The sequence below is a fragment of the Notolepis coatsorum genome, assembly GCF_963971535.1.
Source record: "Notolepis coatsorum genome assembly, chromosome: 1".
NCBI lineage: Eukaryota > Metazoa > Chordata > Actinopteri > Aulopiformes > Paralepididae > Notolepis > Notolepis coatsorum.
The window spans coordinates 190,137,930-190,162,060 of NC_140165.1; the positions used below are offsets into that span (position 1 = coordinate 190,137,930).

The window sequence follows — 24,131 nt, forward strand, 5'->3', positions numbered from 1 at the left end:
GGCTATGTTTGTGAAGAAACTATTTAAGTAATTGGCTACATCCAGCTTTTCTGTGATGAGCGTGTTGTCCGTCTTTATGTTTATGTTTGAGAATCTGGTTTTAAGTTTTTTTACTGCAGCCTAGTTGGTTATTGAGTAATTTCCAAAGTTCACGTGGTTTGTTTTTGTTTTCCTCGGTTTTGTCATTGATGAAATTTTTTTTGCTGTTCTGATCATGGAGTTTACATCATTTCTTAGTCTGTTTCTTTCCAGTTTGAGTTCAGTCACGTGGGCTTGGAGTTCACTGCTCGTGCTTATGGTAAGCTTTGACTGACTTTTACGAAACTCATTTCTTGCATTTTTTGTCTCTGGTTTTCATAGGGGTCAGTATTTCAGCGTGCATCCACGGCTCCGCGCAATTTTTTACCCTGGTGGTTCTTAGGGGGGCCATGTTGTTTAGTATCGTTGAAAATTTGGTTTTGAAGCTAAGCCATGTTTCTTCAGCCAGTGTACCATTGAGCTCATCTGACCAGTCCAGACCCTCCAGTTCAAGGTTGAAGGCCTCGCTAGAGTAGGTTTTGAGGTCTCTAGATGTGACTGTTTTGTGACAGCCAGCCTTTTGTTTTAGCTTTTTGCGGGTACAGAATATCATATAATGATCACTTAACCTGCATGCTATAACCCCTTTATTGGCGATCTTGGACTTGTCAGAGGTCAGGATGAGGTCAATGGTAGTCTGAGTTGACTCACATAAACGTGTGGGTTGCGTGATTAGCTGGCTGAGGCCGTTCAGATCACAAAACCTATTGTAGGATTTGAAGACGGGTGCATCTTTTTGTTGCATATCCGTGTTCCAATCCCCAATAAGAATAATTTCTGTATCCTCAGCTCCAGCTAAGCACACATCCAACACATCATAAAAGCCATTTTGTTGACAGTGAGTGAGTGAGTGAGTGAGTGAGTGAGTGAGTGAGTGATTGATTGATTGAAAATGTTATTAACAGATTGCAGAATGGGTACAATACAGTACGACACACAATTGTTAAGGGGATGCAGACCAGAGAAAGACTTTCGTCTTGTTTACATCAGGGTCCCCCATTTTCAATTCATAATAATAATAATAATAATAATAATAGTGCATTCTATTTTCAAGGTCGCCGTACAACAATTAAAAAACAGTTAAATTCATAATCACAATCCATTCAAATATAAAAATAAAAAATATATAAAATCAGACAAAAAATAAAATCAGACATACGCCTGCCTAAACAGTTGGGTTTTGAGGTGGGTTTTAAATGGAATGATGGAGTCAATGTTCCTGATGTCGGGGGGGAGGGAGTTCCAGAGGCGGGGGGCAGAGCAGCTGAAGGCTCTTGACCCCATGGTGGACAGACGGGCTGGGGGGACGGTCAGGTTGATGGAGGAGGCAGACCTGAGGGACCGGGTGGGAATGTTGATGTGGAGGAGGTCGGACAGGTATGGAGGGGCGAGGTTGTGAATGGCCTTGAATGTGTGGAGGAGGATCTTGTAGTCTATGCAGTGTTTAATGGGAAGCCAGTGTAGTTGGCGTAGGACGGGGGTGATGTGACTGATGACAGGGGTTCTGGTGATTATACGGGCAGCAGCGTTCTGGACCAGTTGGAGCTTATGGAGGAGTTTGTGGGGGAGACCAAAGAGAAGGGAGTTGCAGTAATCCAAGCGGGAAGTGACGAGGGAGTGGACCAGGATTGCGGCGCTGTTGGGAGTGAGTGAAGGGCGGAGGCGGTTGATGTTGCGAAGGTGGAAGTAGGCGGACCGGATGATGTTATTGATGTGGGAATGGAATGATAGGGTGCTGTAACATACATGACATACAGGTAGACAGTACTGCTACATCTATACATGATTTATGACATACCAGATTTACAAATACAGTACTGTTTGTGATACAAAAAGAGTCTAAAAAAGAGAGTATATACATTTGACGAAGAAACTGTACATTGGAGGTGGTTAGCTGGGGGGGGGGGGGTTGGGTAGGCGGGGGTAACTGTACATTGGAGGGGGTTGGGTTAGGACATTTACTGTACATTGGAGGGGGTTGGGTTAGGACATTTACTGTACATTGGAGGGGGTTGGGTTATGACATTTACTGTACATTGGAGGGGGTTGGGTTAGGACATTTACTGTACATTGGAGGGGGTTGGGTTAGGACATTTACTGTACATTGGAGGGGGTTGGGTTAGGACATTTACTGTACATTGGAGGGGGTTGGGTTAGGACATTTACTGTACATTGGAGGGGGTTGGGTTAGGACATTTACAAGGGCCTTTACATTTACAGACAGCGAGGATGCTGTGAAGGACAGGTCTCTGGAGACAGTGATGAGGATGCTGTGACAAAGCGAAGGAAACTTTCTTTGAGATTTACTCAAAAGTTAATTTAATTCTCACCACATACCAAAATATCAACTGTCCCACAAGCTAGTCCCAATACATTAAGCTTTCAAGCGGTGAACAGGTGTGTATTTAGATGCGAAGCTACAAATCCATCAGAATAGTCACTCATATATATACACACAAAGGCTGCACAAAATACCTTTTTGATTGCATTGTACTCTCATTGTGATTAATGTTTATAATTATAGATATGGACCATGAATTTACAGAATAAACTAATATATTTTCATATCTACGGTTAGCAGCAAAGAAATGGGTCACATTATTATAATATAATAAACAATTGGTCATTCTGGGCATTTGTGAAAGACACAGACCGCAATCAACTCTGAAGACGTCATAACAAATATTTGAACAATATACAATGTCAATATTTTAAAAAGAAATAAATACAATAAACCAACATTTACAGTCACCGTCGGAACAGAAAATTCTATCCTGCAGTTTTACAGTTTTACATGTAGTCTTTCCTTTGTAACAGGTGCATACAGGCTGTGCATGAACTAGGGCTGTCCCCGACTCAGGATGTGTGTAGTCGACTTGTAGTCGCCGAAATTAGCCGATAGTTGACTATTAGTCGACTATGAAAAAATTAAAAATTAAAAATGAAAAAAATAAAGTATAATTATTATCTTTTATTATAATTTATTTTTGTATCATTCCATTTGGGCTGTGGGGGTGCTTAATGGCTGAAGGAGTCGACTGAAGGCTTCTTGTTCTCTGCAAAAGCATGCAATTGGTCCACTGATGGATACATCTTGATATTTGTCTAGTCTAGTGTGTTCATTAGACGGGTGAAATCCTCTTTCAGTGCCTCTGTGCCTGTTTTCTTAGGCAGTTAGCCTCTCTCTGGTATGCGTGCCATTAGCGTTAGCCACGCTTCTAGGCCTCTTTGCCTCTAATAATACATTTTCTTTTTTTCTTTCTTTTTTTTGCATTCAACTAAGAGGTAAGTCGACTACGGCTCCTTTCGTTCGATTAGTCGACTATTCGACTGATGGGGGGTCAGCCCTAGCATAAACTAAAGAAAACTTCAACACTAACACTATATAGCAGGTACGTTTTCTTTCAGTCTTATGATTGCGGTATGATGGCTATAAGGGGACTAGTCGAAGCAGTGTTAAGATATCGTTTGTCTAAACAATTTCCTTCAAATCAATAACGATGGTTTATATTATGGGCTGGGTTTGAGGGCCGTTTTCTAGTCTTGCAATTTGCGTTCCAGCTCCGAGAAGACCTTGGCGTTGATTTCATCCACTTCATCTTCCACCTGGGGAACAGGAAGAAAAAAAAAAGTCAATTGTAGACGGTATTTCCAAGAAGTTCTCAAGATTATTTCTGGTCGATAGCAGGTGAGGAGGGCGGGCGTGAGATGTCGAGTCCGACAGCAGTGGAAAGGACTGTATTGAATGGTGTTTTGGAGGCCAAGGATCCTGACTAATCACCAGAAAGAAAGGTGGATGCATATTTGACTATAATGGGATATGTTTTGGGGCGTGAGTGGGGTCCTACGGTCCTCCTTATTTGTCTGCATGGTGAGAAATGAACACCAGCCAAAATGCTGGTCAATTTGATCTGTGGCTGGTCAATTTGATCTGTGGCTGGTCAATTTGATCTGTGGCTGGTCAATTTGATCTGTGGCTGGTCAATTTAATCTGTGGCTGGTCAATCTAATCTGTGGCTGGTCAATTTGATCTGTGGCTGGTCAATTTAATCTGTGGCTGGTCAATTTGATCTGTGGCTGGTCAATTTAATCTGTGGCTGGTCAATTTGATCTGTGGCTGGTCAATTTAATCTGTGGCTGGTCAATTTGATCTGTGGCTGGTCAATTTAATCTGTGGCTGGTCAATTTGATCTGTGGCTGGTCAATTTAATCTGTGGCTGGTCAATTTAATCTGTGGCTGGTAAATCTAATCTGTGGCTGGTCAATTTAATCTGTGGCTGGTAAATCTAATCTGTGGCTGGTCAATTTAATCTGTGGCTGGTCAATTTAATCTGTGGCTGGTCAATTGTCCACTCCACTAGACACTAGATAGAGCAGATGTCAACTAACTAAATACATTGCTCTTGACTTTTTGTTTATAATTATTTTTTTTATTTTTATTATTATTGTTATTATTATGATTGTTCTGTTCGACGGAGCTAGATACTGTGATTTGTTTGGAGGAATATGGAGAATACATGTTCAAAAATAAACGTTTTCATTCATTCAGTTAGGGGTCAAGTGCTCAGGGACACTTGGACGCGCTGCCCCGGGAGCAGCGGGGGGTTGAACCCCCCGGGAGTGTCCTGCTGCCCTGATGGTTACCTGCTCCACGTCCACCACCTCTGGGATGTAGAACTGGAGCATGTTCTGGATGCCGCCCCGCAGGGTGACCGAGGAGCTGGGGCAGCCGGTGCAGGAGCCCACCAGCTTCAGACGCACCGTGCCGTCCACGAAGCCCTTGAAGATCACGTCGCCGCCGTCCTCCTGAACCGTGGGTCTGGGGGGGGGGGGGGGGGGGGGACGTCGTTAGTCAGAGGCAGGCTAGGGCTGGGGGCGATTCATCCGTTGTATCGATTAATTCGAATGAATGGTTTAGGATGATTAAAAAAAATGTATCTATTTAAAAGAGTCACCTTTTATTTTTACAAAAAGTGATGTTTTGGCGAAAGTTAGATTTGCACTTTATTAAATTCATTCTTGTTTGATGATCAAGAGGCACCTTTTAATTTGTTTTAAGTGAAGTTTGGTGAAAAAGCAAGTTATTGCACTATTAATCCCAACAGGGACATTGATCTTTGTTTGATCAAGAGTATATTATTATTTTTCTTTTTTTAAGTGAAGATTGGTGAGAGTTAGGTTTGCACTTCAATCCCAATAGGAATAGGGAAATTAATCTTGGTTTGATAATTTTTTTGCGTCAAATAAAAACAAAGCTTATTTGAATGATTTTCTAGTTTTTTAAGAGAAAAATATCAAGATTAAAATCGTGAATCGGATGTGGTGTGAAAAAATCGGAGATAAAAATTTTAGGCGATATGGCCCCACAGCCCTGAGATGGGTCAGCTGGTATAGAGTCTGACCAGGGAGGTGCTGCCCCCTGAGATGGGTCAGCTGGTATAGAGTCTGACCAGGGAGGTGCTGCCCCCTGAGATGGGTCAGCTGGTATAGAGTCTGCCCAGGGAGGTGCTGCCCCCTGAGATGGGTCAGCTGGTATAGAGTCTGACCAGGGAGGTGCTGCCCCCTGAGATGGGTCAGCTGGTATAGAGTCTGACCAGGGAGGTGCTGCCCCCTGAGATGGGTCAGCTGGTATAGAGTCTGACCAGGGAGGTGCTGCCCCTGAGATGGGTCAGCTGGTATAGAGTCTGACCAGGGAGGTGCTGCCCCCTGAGATGGGTCAGCTGGTATAGAGTCTGACCAGGGAGGTGCTGCCCCTGAGATGGGTCAGCTGGTATAGAGTCTGACCAGGGAGGTGCTGCCCCCTGAGATGGGTCAGCTGGTATAGAGTCTGACCAGGGAGGTGCTGCCCCCTGAGATGGGTCAGCTGGTATAGAGTCTGACCAGGGAGGTGCTGCCCCCTGAGATGGGTCAGCTGGTATAGAGTCTGACCAGGGAGGTGCTGCCCCCTGAGATGGGTCAGCTGGTATAGAGTCTGACCAGGGAGGTGCTGCCCCTGAGATGGGTCAGCTGGTATAGAGTCTGACCAGGGAGGTGCTGCCCCCTGAGATGGGTCAGCTGGTATAGAGTCTGACCAGGGAGGTGCTGCCCCCTGAGATGGGTCAGCTGGTATAGAGTCTGACCAGGGAGGTGCTGCCCCCTGAGATGAGTCAGCTGGTATAGAGTCTGACCAGGGAGGTGCTGCCCCCTGAGATGGGTCAGCTGGTATAGAGTCTGACCAGGGAGGTGCTGCCCCCTGAGATGGGTCAGCTGGTATAGAGTCTGACCAGGGAGGTGCTGCCCCTGAGATGGGTCAGCTGGTATAGAGTCTGACCAGGGAGGTGCTGCCCCTGAGATGGGTCAGCTGGTATAGAGTCTGACCAGGGAGGTGCTGCCCCCTGAGATGGGTCAGCTGGTATAGAGTCTGACCACTGCCCTTCCGTGTTACATTGAGTTCATGGAGGAGAGAGCGGGGGGGGGGGGGGGGGGGGGATGAATGTGGATGAGAGCCTTGACATTATAATAATAATAATGGATTGGATTTATATAGCGCTCTTCTCTGACTGACTGTTGCTCTGACTCAGAGCGCTTCACAGAGTCCATTATTCGTTCATACACAGTCATACCGGTGGTGGTAAGCTACAATTGCAGCCAGAGCTGCCCTGAGGCAGACTCACGGAAGCGTGGCGAATAATCAACGCCTACGGCCCCTCCGACCACCACCAACATTCATTCACATGCATACACATTCATACGAGGCAAGTAGGTTAAGTGTCTTGCCCAAGGACACAACGGCAATGGGATGGACATGGGCTTGAGCGGGATTCGAACCACCAACCCTTCGATCATTGGACGCCCCGCTCTACCCCTGAGCCACGCCGCCCCATTAAGTGGTTGTAGCTACGGCTGTGGGGGGGGGGGGGCGCTGGAGACATGAGACCAAGAGTGGGGGCGCTGGAGATATGATCCAAGAGACCTTTATATCCGCCTGAGTCTCCTGAACACGGAGAGACCGACCCCAAGTCGATCTGCACTTTCTCGGCCGAGCTATAGTCACTTTTCCGCACCTGCTCCCGAACTCTGCATGATGCGCAGATTGATGAACCCAGTTCGGGAGCAGGTGCGGAAAAGTGACTATAGCTCGTCATCAACTAAAGCGATGGTGACGTCTTGATGGAGCGCCGAGCGGATGCAGATAGGCTACATCATTTATGATACATGTTTTATTTAACGAGTCATATACTATAGTAGTATAATACTATACTATTAGTGTAGCCTAATCTGTATCAGCAACTGTGAAGAAAAACCCCATTGGTTTAAACAAAATGAATAGACAGAAATTCGAATGTTGATTTAGAATTCAAATGTCAAGGTTATGAATGAAGCTTCGAAGCTTGAAATGTTTTAATAAAATAGAGCTAAGAACAACAACAGAAAAGCACAGGGAAACGAGTGCTGGTGTGAAAATAAGATGAAGGCTAAACGTCCAGTCATGTTCCAGTTGGATGAACGTGTCTCAGAGCGAAGGGTTAGGGTCAGCATAACCTCGTATCTCCGAGCGAAGGGTTAGGGTCAGCGTAACCTCGTTCCCAGTCGTATCTCCTCCGTGAGATGAAGCCCGGTAAAGAACGACGGCCCAAAGTGTGTGTGGGGTAGAGTTCCCGGTGTGTGTACTTCCCCCTGGAAGCCGCCTCCGAACGGAACCAAACTTTTCCCGAATCCTGTTGGCAAACAAGCTATAGAACGTCCCGGTCACGTAGTAACTTCTTCAGGCAAAGCCGCTGCAGTGGCTTAAACGAGGACATATTGTGCACTTCACACGTTTCTATAACTGTTTTGTCGAAAAAACCGGAAAGCCTGTAGCCATGTACTTCCTGTACCTCCGTTTACACACTTTAGGAGGCATATCTTTACCAGCCTAGGGTTGTTAGCACATGTCACCTGGTCCTGTTGTCCAGCGCACATGGCTAACCCGAACCCTAACAGCACATGTCACCTGGTCCTGTTGTCCAGCGCACATGGCTAACCCGAACCCGAACAGCACATGTCACCTGGTCCTGTTGTCCAGCGCACATGGCTAACCCGAACCCTAACAGCACATGTCACCTGGTCCTGTTGTCCAGCGCACATGGCTAACCCGAACCCGAACCGCACATGTTACCTGATCCTGTTGTCCAGCAGCTCCTTGATCATGGACACCACCTCATCATCGTCGTCATGGTGACCTGAGGGACGGAGGAGGAAAACACGCCGATTGAGGACAGTTTTTCCAAATTACTTGACCATTTTCCTCTTCAAAGTCAAAGTCAAGTTTATTGTCATGTTTCCATCGCCATGGGAGCACCAGACGCAGCACTCAGCTCTCAGTTACAGCCACGCGACGCTGGATATACACTAAACAAATCAATAAAACACTGATCCTCATGACACACATACAAACCCATTCAACAAAAACCCAGTAGAAACCAATCGTTCAACAAAAACGGTCAATAAAAACAGTGAATTGATTCAGTAGCAAACTAAACCTCGCTTCCTTTCCTTCATCACCTTTATGAGGAACTGGGCTTTGGCCTTTCTGGTGTTCTGGTGTTCTGGTGTTCTGGTGTTCTGGTGTTCCCAACAACCGGCTCGTTACGCAGAGAAGTAAATATGAGCCTCTCTGTCCTGACCCCAGTGCATTTTCAGAGCAATGTCACGCTCTGCCTCCAGAGGTCCTCGTTGAGCTACAGGGTGAAGAAGCCCTTTGTCTGTGTGCTTGTTTCTTCACCTTGAATGAGTCAAAGATGTCGCCAATTATAGTCTTCAAAAAAGTATCATTGCCTTCCTTCACATTTTCATCGAGTAAAACGTTAGACCAGTCCATTTCCGTTATAGAATTATCAAAATTATTTAACTCATTTTTAGGATTTTTTTTTGTTGATAAGGTTTTTAACCCTTTCACTGCCACACGACAGAAGGTTAATCCTTTACCATCACACAACCGCGGAGCTAATGATGCTAATGATGGAGCATCGCCGTCGGTTGTGTGATAGTAAAGGGCTAACCTTCTGTATTGTCACAGTGAAAGGGTTAACCGGCTGTCGTGTGGCAGTGAAAGGGTTAATGGAGTTTCCTTGTCAGCAGAGTGGTATTGTGGTCGGATAACCCAGTCAACAGATTGTGGGACTTGGTGATTCTCTCTGGTCCATTTGTAAACATTAAACCAATTTGGGTCCTAGACCAGTTTGTTATTCTAGTTGGGCCCGTCTGAGTCAGGTTAAAATTATCAGGGGTCTCCTTTAGGTCTTGCCTAGATTGTTTATTTTCCCAGTTTATGTTAAAGTCTCCCATGAGAATGAGCTCTTTCTTATTATCTCAAGATTTAAGAATGGTGCGTAGTTGTTCATAGAATGTTCCGTCTGTTCTATCTTACGGGTGTTACAATATATACCTGTTCTACTTTACAGGTGTTACAATATATACCTGTTCTACTTTACAGGTGTTACAATATATACCTGTTCTACTTTACAGGTGTTACAATATATACCTGTTCTACTTTACAGGTGTTACAATATATACCTGTTCTATCTTACAGGTGTTACAATATATACCTGTTCTACTTTACAGGTGTTACAATATATACCTGTTCTATCTTACAGGTGTTACAATATATACCTGTTCTACTTTACAGGTGTTACAATATATACCTGTTCTACTTTACAGGTGTTACAATATATACCTGTTCTACTTTACAGGTGTTACAATATATACCTGTTCTACTTTACAGGTGTTACAATATATACCTGTTCTACTTTACAGGTGTTACAATATATACCTGTTCTACTTTACAGGTGTTACAATATATACCTGTTCTACTTTACAGGTGTTACAATATATACCTGTTCTACTTTACAGGTGTTACAATATATACCTGTTCTACTTTACAGGTGTTACAATATATACCTGTTCTACTTTACAGGTGTTACAATATATACCTGTTCTACTTTACAGGTGTTACAATATATACCTGTTCTACTTTACAGGTGTTACAATATATACCTGTTCTACTTTACAGGTGTTACAATATATACCTGTTCTACTTTACAGGTGTTACAATATATACCTGTTCTACTTTACAGGTGTTACAATATATACCTGTTCTACTTTACAGGTGTTACAATATATACCTGTTCTATCTTACAGGTGTTACAATATATACCTGTTCTACTTTACAGGTGTTACAATATATACCTGTTCTACTTTACAGGTGTTACAATATATACCTGTTCTACTTTACAGGTGTTACAATATATACCTGTTCTATCTTACAGGTGTTACAATATATACCTGTTCTACTTTACAGGTGTTACAATATATACCTGTTCTACTTTACAGGTGTTACAATATATACCTGTTCTACTTTACAGGTGTTACAATATATACCTGTTCTACTTTACAGATGTTACAATATATACCTGTTCTACTTTACAGATGTTACAATATATACCTGTTCTACTTTACAGGTGTTACAATATATACCTGTTCTACTTTACAGGTGTTACAATATATACCTGTTCTACTTTACAGGTGTTACAATATATACCTGTTCTACTTTACAGGTGTTACAATATATACCTGTTCTACTTTACAGGTGTTACAATATATACCTGTTCTACTTTACAGGTGTTACAATATATACCTGTTCTATCTTACAGGTGTTACAATATATACCTGTTCTACTTTACAGGTGTTACAATATATACCTGTTCTACTTTACAGGTGTTACAATATATACCTGTTCTACTTTACAGATGTTACAATATATACCTGTTCTACTTTACAGGTGTTACAATATATACCTGTTCTACTTTACAGGTGTTACAATATATACCTGTTCTACTTTACAGATGTTACAATATATACCTGTTCTACTTTACAGGTGTTACAATATATACCTGTTCTATCTTACAGGTGTTACAATATATACCTGTTCTATCTTACGGGTGTTACAATATATACCTGTTCTATCTTACAGGTGTTACAATATATACCTGTTCTACTTTACAGGTGTTACAATATATACCTGTTCTACTTTACAGGTGTTACAATATATACCTGTTCTACTTTACAGATGTTACAATATATACCTGTTCTACTTTACAGGTGTTACAATATATACCTGTTCTATCTTACAGGTGTTACAATATATACCTGTTCTACTTTACAGGTGTTACAATATATACCTGTTCTACTTTACAGGTGTTACAATATATACCTGTTCTACTTTACAGGTGTTACAATATATACCTGTTCTATCTTACAGGTGTTACAATATATACCTGTTCTACTTTACAGGTGTTACAATATATACCTGTTCTACTTTACAGGTGTTACAATATATACCTGTTCTACTTTACAGATGTTACAATATATACCTGTTCTACTTTACAGGTGTTACAATATATACCTGTTCTACTTTACAGGTGTTACAATATATACCTGTTCTACTTTACAGATGTTACAATATATACCTGTTCTACTTTACAGGTGTTACAATATATACCTGTTCTATCTTACAGGTGTTACAATATATACCTGTTCTATCTTACGGGTGTTACAATATATACCTGTTCTATCTTACAGGTGTTACAATATATACCTGTTCTACTTTACAGGTGTTACAATATATACCTGTTCTACTTTACAGGTGTTACAATATATACCTGTTCTACTTTACAGATGTTACAATATATACCTGTTCTACTTTACAGGTGTTACAATATATACCTGTTCTATCTTACAGGTGTTACAATATATACCTGTTCTACTTTACAGGTGTTACAATATATACCTGTTCTACTTTACAGATGTTACAATATATACCTGTTCTACTTTACAGGTGTTACAATATATACCTGTTCTACTTTACAGGTGTTACAATATATACCTGTTCTACTTTACAGATGTTACAATATATACCTGTTCTACTTTACAGGTGTTACAATATATACCTGTTCTACTTTACAGGTGTTACAATATATACCTGTTCTACTTTACAGATGTTACAATATATACCTGTTCTACTTTACAGGTGTTACAATATATACCTGTTCTATCTTACAGGTGTTACAATATATACCTGTTCTATCTTACGGGTGTTACAATATATACCTGTTCTATCTTACAGGTGTTACAATATATACCTGTTCTACTTTACAGGTGTTACAATATATACCTGTTCTACTTTACAGGTGTTACAAAAAATTAAATAGCAGCATACAATACATTTCATATAATACACATATGTACAACTTTATCAACATAGGTTACAAACATACAAAAGGTCCATAAAGAAAATCACAGGCACATGTAAATCTCAACCAGAAAATACATTTGTGTGTGGATCTCCGTGTTCTGATCTGGAGGTATATGTTTGGATGCAGCACTACAGGGACGGTGGGATGTTTTTATGACTCGTGTCTGACCTCTGACCTACTTGATCAACCCGGCACACCCAGCGGCCAGTCTGTTCTTATTGCGTCATTTATTATCTTTGTTTTAAGATAAGATGTTTTCTTTCTTAATCACATTGATATTGTGCCGATAACAGGATCAAGTGTGTAGGTGAAGTGTTTCACAACCAGGAAACACCCAAGAGGACGTTGTATTTACATTTATTGTAGCTGAAGTATAATAATCCATGCATGCAAATTATTATTCCTTTCTGTGAATCGCTTAGTTGCAAGAGTGTTTTATTTTATTTTATTATCATCACTTTGGTGAAACAAGGTGAGGCTTTTGGAAGAGTGCCCCCTAGTGGTCAGAAAACTATTATTGCAGCTTTAAATAAGCGTCTATGTCTAGCGAAGCCTGAACAGCCTGTGATACCATTCTTAGCGTGTTCTATCTAGAGGGTGTTATGCTCAGGAAAATGGACACAGGGAAACTAACAAACGTGCAAAATGAAAGATACTTTGATACAATGTTTATATCTATTGATTTTACAATCATTTGAATTGGAATCAAGAACGAATGTCAAATGATTCAAGTTTCAACGTAACACTAACTCATCCATTCTACCTTAAACATTCACTCACTTTTTTGTTGTTTTGTATATTGTATATTTTGTATAGTGTTGGTCTTTAACTTGTTTGTTTTACTGTATGAAGCACCATCCCAGGAGGCTCATACAGAACCAGCATCACTGTCATTAATGTACCGTATATGTGACCAATAAAACAAACCGTGAAACGTGGACGAAAAATGTATTTTATTTCTAGTGGCATATATTCAAGATTTCAAGAGTTTTATTTGTCACAGACACAAGACATGTAGTGAAATGTAGGTGGTCATGCCCGCCTAGATTGTGCAAAAAAATATACAAATAATAAAATAAAAAAATAGACTTGATCAACTTTCCACTACCAGCGGTCATGGTCATAAGAGTCATAAGAGTCATAGTCATAAGAATAAAATACAGTACTAAACGTAAGAAGTAAAAAGTAATAATATACAAATATACAGTGAACTCAGGATATTGCAAAAATGTATACAGTAGTTAAAGTGACCTTTTTGTAGTGTATTATGTATCTAGGGTGTGTGAGAGAGTGTAAGTGAGGATGTGTAGTGTGTGTGATAAATGGCTGCTTTTTTATAAAAAAATTATAGCGCTTTTATCCAAAGCGCTTTACAATTTGTTCCTCACATTTTACCCGTTCACTCAGACGTTCACACACCGACGGCGGAGGCGACCACGCAAGGTGCCGACCTGCTCATCGGGAGCAATTAGGGGTTAAGTGTCTTGCTCAAGGACACATCGACACGCTGCCCGGGAGGAGCGGGAATCTAACCGGGAACCTCCGGATTGCCAGACGACTGCTCTACCTCCTGAGCCACTATCGTCCCATCACTGATGGGTCCTCCACCCTGTGTGTGTGTGTGTGTGTGTGTGTGTGTGTGTGTGTGTGTGTGTGTGTGTGTGTTACTCACTGCTCTCGGGGTGCACCCCCCCTGTGGTGATGGGGCCTCCACCCTCCAGGAACTTAGCGATGACCTCCGCAGCGTGACGCTTGATGTCAGTCCAGTCCCCGTCATCGTCCGTCTGAAGACACATCACACACTTAGAGGGGAATACCAAAATAAATAAAACCATACGCTATATTTAGTAGGTCTGTGATGTATAAACCATGCACCATGCTGAACATGTGATGTATAAACCATGCACCATGCTGAACATGTGATGTATAAACCATGCACCATGCTGAACATGTGATGTATAAACCATGCACCATGCTGAACATGTGATGTATAAACCATGCACCATGCTGAACATGTGATGTATAAACCATGCACCATGCTGAACATGTGATGTATAAACCATGCACCATGCTGAACATGTGATGTATAAACCATGCACCATGCTGAACATGTGATGTATAAACTAGCCACAGTATCCGAGACCTACGTTGATGTCTTTTCTGTTTGTATATTTTCAAACACAGACATATTGTAATGGAGACAATGTAATGGGGAACTCACATTAGATTATATATATATATTGAAATTCTTTATTCGGAATAACCCCTTGAGATGTAGCATCTCGTTTTCGAGGGGATCCTAAAGATTAGATATACATGTATTGTCATCATACAGCACGGGTACAGCGCAACAAAAATAAGTTTGGCATCCAACCAGAGTGCAAGTGTAACAGTAAAGTACAATGGTAATACACAATGTACGGGTGATTAAACTGGGTATAGAATATATAAATGAGTACTACTGGGTAATAGTGCTAATCTGATGTATGTACAGAGTTGTAGTATTAATATGTACAGTGATACAGGTGTAAAGACACTATGGTAGTAAGTCATACTGGTATTAATATGTACAGTGATACAGGTGTAAAGACACTATGGTAGTAAGTCATGCTGGTATTAATATGTACAGTGATACAGGTATAAAGACAGTATGGTAGTAAGTCATGTATTAATATGTACAGTGATACAGGTATAAAGACACTATGGTAGTAAGTCATACTGGAATTAATATGTACAGTGATACAGGTATAAAGACACTATGGTAGTAAGTCATGTATTAATATGTACAGTGATACAGGTATAAAGACACTATGGTAGTAAGTCATGCTGGTATTAATATGTACAGTGATACAGGTATAAAGACAGTATGGTAGTAAGTCATGTATTAATATGTACAGTGATACAGGTATAAAGACACTATGGTAGTAAGTCATACTGGAATTAATATGTACAGTGATACAGGTATAAAGACACTATGGTAGTAAGTCATACTGGTATTAATATGTACAGTGATACAGGTATAAAGACACTATGGTAGTAAGTCATACTGGCCAGCAGTGTAACTAGTAAGAGTAGGTAAGGGATATGTACAGATATAGATATAGTATTAATATGTACAGTGATACAGGTATAAAGACACTATGGTAGTAAGTCATACTGGCCAGCAGTGTAACTAGTAAGAGTAGGTAAGAGATATGTACAGATATAGATATAGTATTAATATGTACAGTGATACAGGTATAAAGACATTATGGTAGTAAGTCATACTGGTATTAATATGTACAGTGATACAGGTATAAAGACACTATGGTAGTAAGTCATACTGGTATTAATATGTACAGTGATACAGGTATAAAGACAGTATGGTAGTAAGTCATGTATTAATATGTACAGTGATACAGGTATAAAGACACTATGGTAGTAAGTCATACTGGTATTAATATGTACAGTGATACAGGTATAAAGACAGTATGGTAGTAAGTCATGTATTAATATGTACAGTGATACAGGTATAAAGACACTATGGTAGTAAGTCATGTATTAATATGTACAGTGATACAGGTATAAAGACACTATGGTAGTAAGTCATACTGGTATTAATATGTACAGTGATACAGGCATAAAGACACTATGGTAGTAAGTCATACTGGTATTAATATGTACAGTGATACAGGTGTAAAGACACTATGGTAGTAAGTCATACTGGTATTAATATGTACAGTGATACAGGTATAAAGACACTATGGTAGTAAGTCATACTGGCCAGCAGTGTAACTAGTAAGAGTAGGTGAGAGATATGTACAGAGTTGGATGCCAAACTTCTTTTCGTTGTACTGTACTTGTGCTGTATAACGATATGTACAATGAAACATAGCTAACATGATGTCATCAATGTATGTATGTACTAGATACCTTGGTGACTGTTATGAAGTCGGGACCAAAGAACACGCTTCTCACTCCCTCGATGTCAAAGAGGTCTCTGTGTGGAAACATAAATCAATCAATCAATCAAATGTATTTATATAGCACATTTAGACATGACACTTGTCAACCAAAGTGCTTCACATAGCTAAGAACAAAGAAAAGTATAGAATAAACAGAAAATAAAAACAACCAACGGATAGACAAGGAAACAGAACAACACGTTAACAAGCAAGGCAAGAGTCAGAGTGAGTCAGGGAAGGCTATGGGAGTATAGACGGGTGGGTTTAGAGTTTAGATTTAAAAGACTCGATGGAGGGGGCAGATTTAATGGACATGGGGATGCTGTTCCAGAGGTCAGGGGCTGCGACCGCAAAAGCACGCCCCCCCCCCCCCCCCCCAGACTTATTAGACCAAATTAGCAAATTAGACCTACGGGTGGACCCGTCTCAAATAATAATAATAAATAATAATTACATTTTTTTATTTTATTCGTTTATTTGGACGGGACAACGCAAAATTAATGAACACTGTGGAGTGTAAAAATTGCCGGATTTAGCACGAGGCTAATTTCCATCCGTTGTCCTCCGGATAATAAATGATAAATGGACCCGTCTCAAACTCCGCCCGCTTTTCATGATCCTCCAATCACAGCAGCTGCTGCTTTGCTTTGCTTTTTTGGTTCTTATTTATAAAAGACTTAAAAAATATGGGCAGAACAATAATATTAAAAAAGAAAAGAAACACATTTGAAGCATCTTTTAAATAAATAACCTTCGTACCATCTTTTACTATCATGCACTTTTCCACTAAATAATCTTCCTCCTTGCCTATATTACTACACTAATATGCAGCACCCAAGGTTCAGCAGTTAAGAATGAGTAATTCGATTTTTTTTTTTTTTTTAAGAAAAAGGTTTGTAAAGCAATTTTTGAAAAATACAAGGGTGAATAACACTGTTTTGTTTGCTTTTTTTCTTTTTTCTTTTAGAATACCGTTTTGGAATCTACATTTTTGTATTTTTTTTTTTTATTTTTTTTAATGCTAAATTTTGAAAAACTACAAGGGTGAAAAACACTGTTTTGCTTGCTTTTTTTCTTTTCTTTATAATACTGTTTTGGAGTAAAAAAAAAAAAAAAAAAAAATTGGTAAGAATATAGGACAGGCACATATAAGCACTATGCTTCAGTCTGTACCTTTTTCAGTCACTGTAAATAATCAAATATTGATAAATGATGATGTATATTGTACTTTTTTTTGATGACTGAAAAAAATAAACTACTACTACTACTAAATCCACTAAATGACTAAATGTAAATGTAAAAAATTATATTGTGTATTTAATATGTTGAGGTGAGATCACAGGAATATAGGCAGCACTGAGTAGTTTACTTCCACTTTCGGCGGAGATGTTCGAACGTGGTCCAACTCTCTCGTGTGCTTTCCTCTGACCAACTTTGTGACGAAAGCAACAGTTGTGATTGGAGGATCAAGAAAAGGGGGGCGGAGTTCGAGATATGTCAATTGTCGTCACATTATTTGACGTAAATAAACACGCCGCAGTGATTAGTTGTGTGTTCAGCAGAGTGTCATTGGCTAATCTTTGTTATTGCTAAGGATGGGAAGTCCTCTGCACCTTCACGCACAATCACTCGAGTCACAGACCCCCTATCTGGTACACACTGTAACTCACGGTACATAGTATAATCACCGTGATGCACTCGTCCAGTGAAACACCATCCAATCTTGTGCACAACGACCAAACTAAGAAACATTCTAGCCCTGGTTGAACCAAAACTAAGATAGCAAGCTATACATCATCGTGACAAATCTTTTAAGATTAAACAATCTATTTGATAATGAATGTGATAATAAATCAAACTGTTTGTAGATATGCCACTGAACCTGGCTAAGGGTGAGCATTCTGCAGAGCTCGGAGTTGGAAAGTCCTTGGTTCCGGTTCCCAGGACAGGTTTCCCGGGGAGGAACTTCAGGCTGCGAGGGTTGGGGGTGTCCTGCGTCTGCATGGACAGCTGTCGCACTGAAACATCATTTCAGCAAATGTGATTAAGAAAAAAATAAGACTAAAAAGCGCCCCTAAGATAAGATATTACTTTATTGATCCCCTGGGATGAAATGTGGGCATCATAGTAGCATGGGGTAGGGGGGGGGAGGTACAGGTATAGGCAGGGTAATAGTAGAAATATATAAATATAGGCAATACATTTAGATCTAAATAAAAAAAATACATAGGAAAAAAAATAACAGTGTAGACATAATTAACTCTGAATATAAGAATATGAGAAAAGTAAACAAGGGTGCAGATGAGGGTCTGTATTATCAGTTATATTATGTTACAATAAATATGGGCAATAAAGAAATATAATCTAAATATATACTACGAGTAAGAGTAAACAGTATACACAATGGGTCTCATTCACGAAGCGATATAAGAACAGATTTCCTCTTATTTTGTTCTTACCTGGGATTCAGCAATGTTTTCTTATTTTAGCTTTTCTCTCAGACAAGACCAAATTCTAAGAGTGGTCGAGAGCACTCTCACCCAGATAAGAAACACTTACCCAGATGAAAAAAAGAAAATTGTTCAATTGCCCCCAAATACGACTTTAAAAACCCAGAACTTTTCTTTTTTTTTGATCCACTTTTTTCTCCCATTTTCTATATTTTCTCCCATCCCAATTTCGTATCATCCAATTCAACCCTCCCCTGTCACGAACGCTGTTTCTTGCCTCCCACAAGCCGGCTGCAATGTGGACTAAGTCATACATAGCACAAGTCCCCTCCGGTACTTGAGGTAACAGCAGTCGCATCTTTTCACCTGCGCAGCTCGACCTCTCAGTGTCGAGGAGTAACGCGTGGGAGGCTCACGCTGCCCCCGACACTTCCTGATTCTACTGCGCAGGCGCACCAACCGACTTGTAGGAGTCGCTTGTTCACAACGTTCGATCCCCACCCTTCAGTTTTCCCTCCCCGTAATACGGCCAATGTGTATTACTGCGGACGACCAGCCAAACTGAAAAACAATGTGGAGAGCTGGATTCGAACACGCGAATCCTAGCGTCTCCACACTGGTGGCGAGTGACTTGTCCACTACACCACCTAGCCGCCAAAAACCCAGAACTTTTCAATAATTATTATTATTATTATAACTTATCTGAAATGGATAGCTGTTGGAACAGTTAGATGCGCTGGCCGCCCAGGCCGCATGCAACTATGCATAGAACGCATATTTAGAGATTGTCTAGATCTATTTGCAGAGCCAGATGAGTGGCTGCTTAACCGTTTTCAGATCGCCAAGAGCGGTCCTTTTAGATGTATGCAATACTCTGGAGCCTCCACTCAGACACAACACACGCCGGTCAAATCCTGTGCCTCCACAGCTACAGGGTCTGAGAGCACTCTGGGTGTTAGCCACAGGCACCTTTAGATTAGATTAGATTCACTTTATTGTCATCACACAGTACAAGACAGTGCAACGAGATTGTGTACGTCCAACCAGGATGTGACAATCAACAGTCAGTTGCAATATAAGACGCATATAAATAAAACTGTACAGTAAAGTGCAATGGTTAGCACAATGTGCAATGGTGAGAATAATTTGTTTTATTAAATAATCATTAAAATAAAGTCTACATAAACTATGGCTATATACACAGGTATACAGTGAGGAGCAGTCGGCTAAGTAGAGTTTTGATTCAGTAGTCTGACAGCTGAGGGGAAGAAACTATTCGTGGTCCTGTTGGTTCTGCCTGGGAGGCTGCGGTAGCGTGTGCCCCAGAGAGAGGACCCCGCAGGCGGGTAGCGTGCCCCAGAGAGAGGACCCCGCAGGCGGGTAGCGTGCCCCAGAGAGAGGACCCCGCAGGCGGGTAGCGTGCCCCAGAGAGAGGACCCCGCAGGCGGGTAGCGTGCCCCAGAGCGAGTACCCTGCAGGCGGGTAGCGTGCCCCAGAGAGAGGACCCCGCAGGCGGGTAGCGTGCCCCAGAGCGAGTACCCCGCAGGCGGGTAGCGTGCCCCAGAGCGAGTACCCTGCAGGCGGGTAGCGTGCCCCAGAGAGAGGACCCCGCAGGCGGGTAGCGTGCCCCAGAGAGAGGACCCCGCAGGCGGGTAGCGTGCCCCAGAGAGAGGACCCCGCAGGCGGGTAGCGTGTGCCAGAGAGAGTACTCCGCAGGCGGGTAGCGTGCCCCAGAGAGAGGACCCCGCAGGCGGGTAGCGTGCCCCAGAGCGAGTACCCCGCAGGCGGGTAGCGTGCCCCAGAGCGAGTACCCTGCAGGCGGGTAGCGTGCCCCAGAGCGAGTACCCCGCAGGCGAGTAGCGTGCCCCAGAGAGAGGACCCCGCAGGCGGGTAGCGTGCCCCAGAGCGAGTACCCCGCAGGCAGGTAGCGTGCCCCAGAGCGAGTACCCCGCAGGCAGGTAGCGTGCCCCAGAGCGAGTACCCCGCAGGCAGGTAGCGTGCCCCAGAGAGAGGACCCCGCAGGCAGGTAGCGTGCCCCAGAGCGAGTACCCTGCAGGCGGGTAGCGTGCCCCAGAGAGAGGACCCTGCAGGTGGGTAGCGTGCCCCAGAGCGAGTACCCTGCAGGCGGGTAGCGTGCCCCAGAGAGAGGACCCCGCAGGCGGGTAGCGTGCCCCAGAGCGAGTACCCCGCAGGCGGGTAGCGTGCCCCAGAGCGAGGACCCCGCAGGCGGGTAGCGTGCCCCAGAGCGAGTACCCCGCAGGCGGGTAGCGTGCCCCAGAGCGAGTACCCCGCAGGCGGGTGAACAGTCCACGGTTGGGGTGAGAGAGAAATGACGGGTGACAGGTCTGGTATTTCCCAACCTACTGCGTGATTGGCTCTTGACAAGCGCGCAGTCGTTCAGTAAAAGCCTACTTTGCTGGAACGATTCATTTCGCACATAATAGTATAGGTGCGAAATTAATCGTTCCAGCAAAGCATCTTACAGTACGCGTGTGTGTGTGTGTGCCCGTGCGCTAAGGCTGCCTCGCTAAGCCGTTTATTTATTTATATATATATGGAGCATTTATTTATCCACTCTGGTTGGATGGTGTATTGTAAGTGTGTGCTGTATAATAACAATACATTTTAATCTAATCTCATTTTGAGATCAGATCGCTTCCTGTTGAATGGATCAGATGCCGAACCTATGCCGTTTTGCACACGCCTCATTCGCCTTATAAGGAGCTGGCTGGGCGTGTCTGTATGCAAATGAATTGAGCGCGAATGCACATTTCAGTTTAAGAATGAGTGGGATTCATCATTCAACACACCTGGGTAAGAACAGGTTTGGACGTTAAGAACGGGTTGATGAATGCGGCGGTGGCTTTTCTTATTTTTCAGACGGTTAAAAATATTAAGAGAGTATTGGTGAATGAGGCCCAATGTGCTGTATACACAAGGTACTCTTAACAGGCATGACATACATGATACGTTATACTGTGATTCCCCACGGGGATCAATAAAGGAATATCTTGTACTAATAGAACTATATATAGTAATAATGAGACAGTCACGAACACATGTTGAATGAAGACGTCTTCTACAGTCTCACCTGAGCAATGTGTGACTGTGGTGCCAGGCAGTTGAATTGTCCTCAGACTCTGGCCAGTGCATCGTGTGGTGTGGGGCGGGGCCCTGGATCCCACTGGGGCCCTTGGAGAGGTTTGGGGAGAAGAAGACACGTCATTCAGACCAGCATGAGGTCTGTGTGAAGTTAGCTCCAGTCCTGAGATATTGTACACATTCAGATGTTCTTGTGTGTGTGGTGGTCTAGCCAACTAGTCAAGAACTCATACTTCCACGTAACGTTAGCTAAAACAAGCTATGTGAATGAATGAAGGGATGAATGAAGGAATGATTGAACATTTTATTTAACAGATTGCAGAATGGGTACAGTACAGTACGGCTCAATACACACATTTGTTAAGGGGATGCAGACCAGAGAAAGACTTTCGTCTTGTTTACATCAGGGCCCCCAATTTTAAATTCATAGTGCTAGTAACGGCTTACAATCGGTGTACAACATTTAATCTGACGTTAACGGTCATTTATCTTATGGATTAATGAGAGTAGTTTACATGTCTATGTCGCAGTTTGCTCCTCCAGCTCGACCCAGGTTAGCTAACAGCTAGCTCAACGACAGATCTGAGTGTAACCTTGGCTGCTTGTATAACTTCTTACTCAAACTTTAAACGCATGACGCATTGACGGTAAAGAGTAATATGTCATGATAATCAAGGACCGTGGTGAGAGCTGTTGAAATTCAAACCTAAAATGAGAAGTATTTCCTGATCGTAACAACTGTAGAAGTCCCCATCTCATGCGCGCCGCCATTTTGTTTGTTTTGAAAATGAACATCTCGCGTGGTAGACCTCACATCTCGCGTGGTTTGATTGATTGATTGATTGAATGAAACATTTATTAACAGATTGCAGAATGGGTACAATACATTATGGCTCAATACACACAATTGTTAAGGGGATGCAGACCAGAGAAAGACTTTCGTCTAAAGGGTCCCCCATTTTCAATTCATCATAACATCATACATGACATACAGATAGACAGTGTATATATGTATATACTCTGTCAGGATCTAGGGGTAACTGTAACTGAGGGGTACAATTCCCTGACTGTATTATATAAGTATGGTATCATTAAACCACTACTGTCTTATGTACATTACTACTGGCCATACAGTACACAGGTATATGATATGAACACCTCCACAATGACACGGTTCCACACAAAACTGGGTTTAAGAATATTTATTAGCAGCAATAATAGTATATATAACAATACTTTACGTAAGGTGCGCTTATAAGGCAAAAGGATGTGCGTAAGCAAATCAATAACGTATGTCCATTCTCATATTACGCAGGAGATAATGAATACAACCTGAATCTTAGGATTATATCTATGGTACTCTAGTAAGGCAGTGGGAGATACTGGTAGGGTCCCTCCGGTTGTAGGCCAGCAAGGGGAGAGGATTTGTCGGTAGTAGAGTCTGGGTCAACGATGAATAGAGAGACTCCAAGTACAGGAGACGGTGCAATAATCTCTTGATCCGCAGACGAATAACAGCTGTTCTCCGTGGCATGCAGCTCCGCATGGAAGAAAGCTAGCCGGCCTCAGGCTTCTGAGAGGCGGGCTCGACGTTGCTCCTCACAGGGTAAATCCCACACAATTGTGGGTGTAGGCGATTCTCCGCTCAATCAATTACAGGACCAAAGCAAATATAATCCACACGGAAAGGGCTATGCAGTCGTCGGGTAGGTTATCCAGTGTACATAATCCACACGGTCCTCGTCTAGGGCTCCTCGGGTGAAGGCGCCAGGTTAAGCTGCCCAGCCTGGATAAGCACACTAGCTGGTGCGAGGAAGCGTTGGTAATGCTGGTCACTGTAGAACGGTAGCCGCACGATACACTATACATAAATAGACTATTACTGAAATAATAGAATAGGTCGAACTCGACGGTACATCGTTAAACTCTGATACTTCAGTTATCAATTCGCACGCGGTCTCAATGCTCTATTTGGGGCCAAACAGGCCGTATTCCACCGCACGTTGTATCGTGGGTGAGGCTTCACTTGGGTAACTCGAACTACTTCTGTATTCACCTGCGCCATATTTATACGTTAGGCGAACAAACTAGTACCAGCCTTATTCCTGTCTCGTATTCTTGCGCAGAGCCGTTCATGTGCAGGCATGTCCGAGGCGGTGACTTTGAACTAGACCCTGGGGGTATGGCAATGGCGCCTAAGGGGCCGCTGTCCAATAGGAGAACGAAATATTATGGTCTGTACTAGGTTAAAGGGATATTCCGTGTATATGTACAAGGAATACACA

The 24,131-nt window shown here is 42.4% G+C and overlaps 1 protein-coding gene across 1 annotated transcript; it reads right to left on the reverse strand.

Annotated features, from left to right (window-relative positions):
* Positions 1-2,376: 2,376 nt before the first annotated feature.
* LOC311231489 (NFU1 iron-sulfur cluster scaffold homolog, mitochondrial) lies at positions 2,377-22,629 on the reverse strand. The gene is made up of 8 exons (XM_084318095.1): positions 22,553-22,629; positions 21,836-21,936; positions 18,177-18,312; positions 16,263-16,329; positions 14,023-14,134; positions 8,216-8,279; positions 4,723-4,897; positions 2,377-3,684 (listed from the first exon to the last, which is right to left on the reverse strand). Exons 1-8 carry the CDS (start codon positions 22,615-22,617, stop codon positions 3,616-3,618), a joined length of 789 nt encoding a protein of 262 aa, XP_084174221.1. The 5' UTR covers positions 22,618-22,629; the 3' UTR covers positions 2,377-3,615.
* Positions 22,630-24,131: the final 1,502 nt, after the last annotated feature.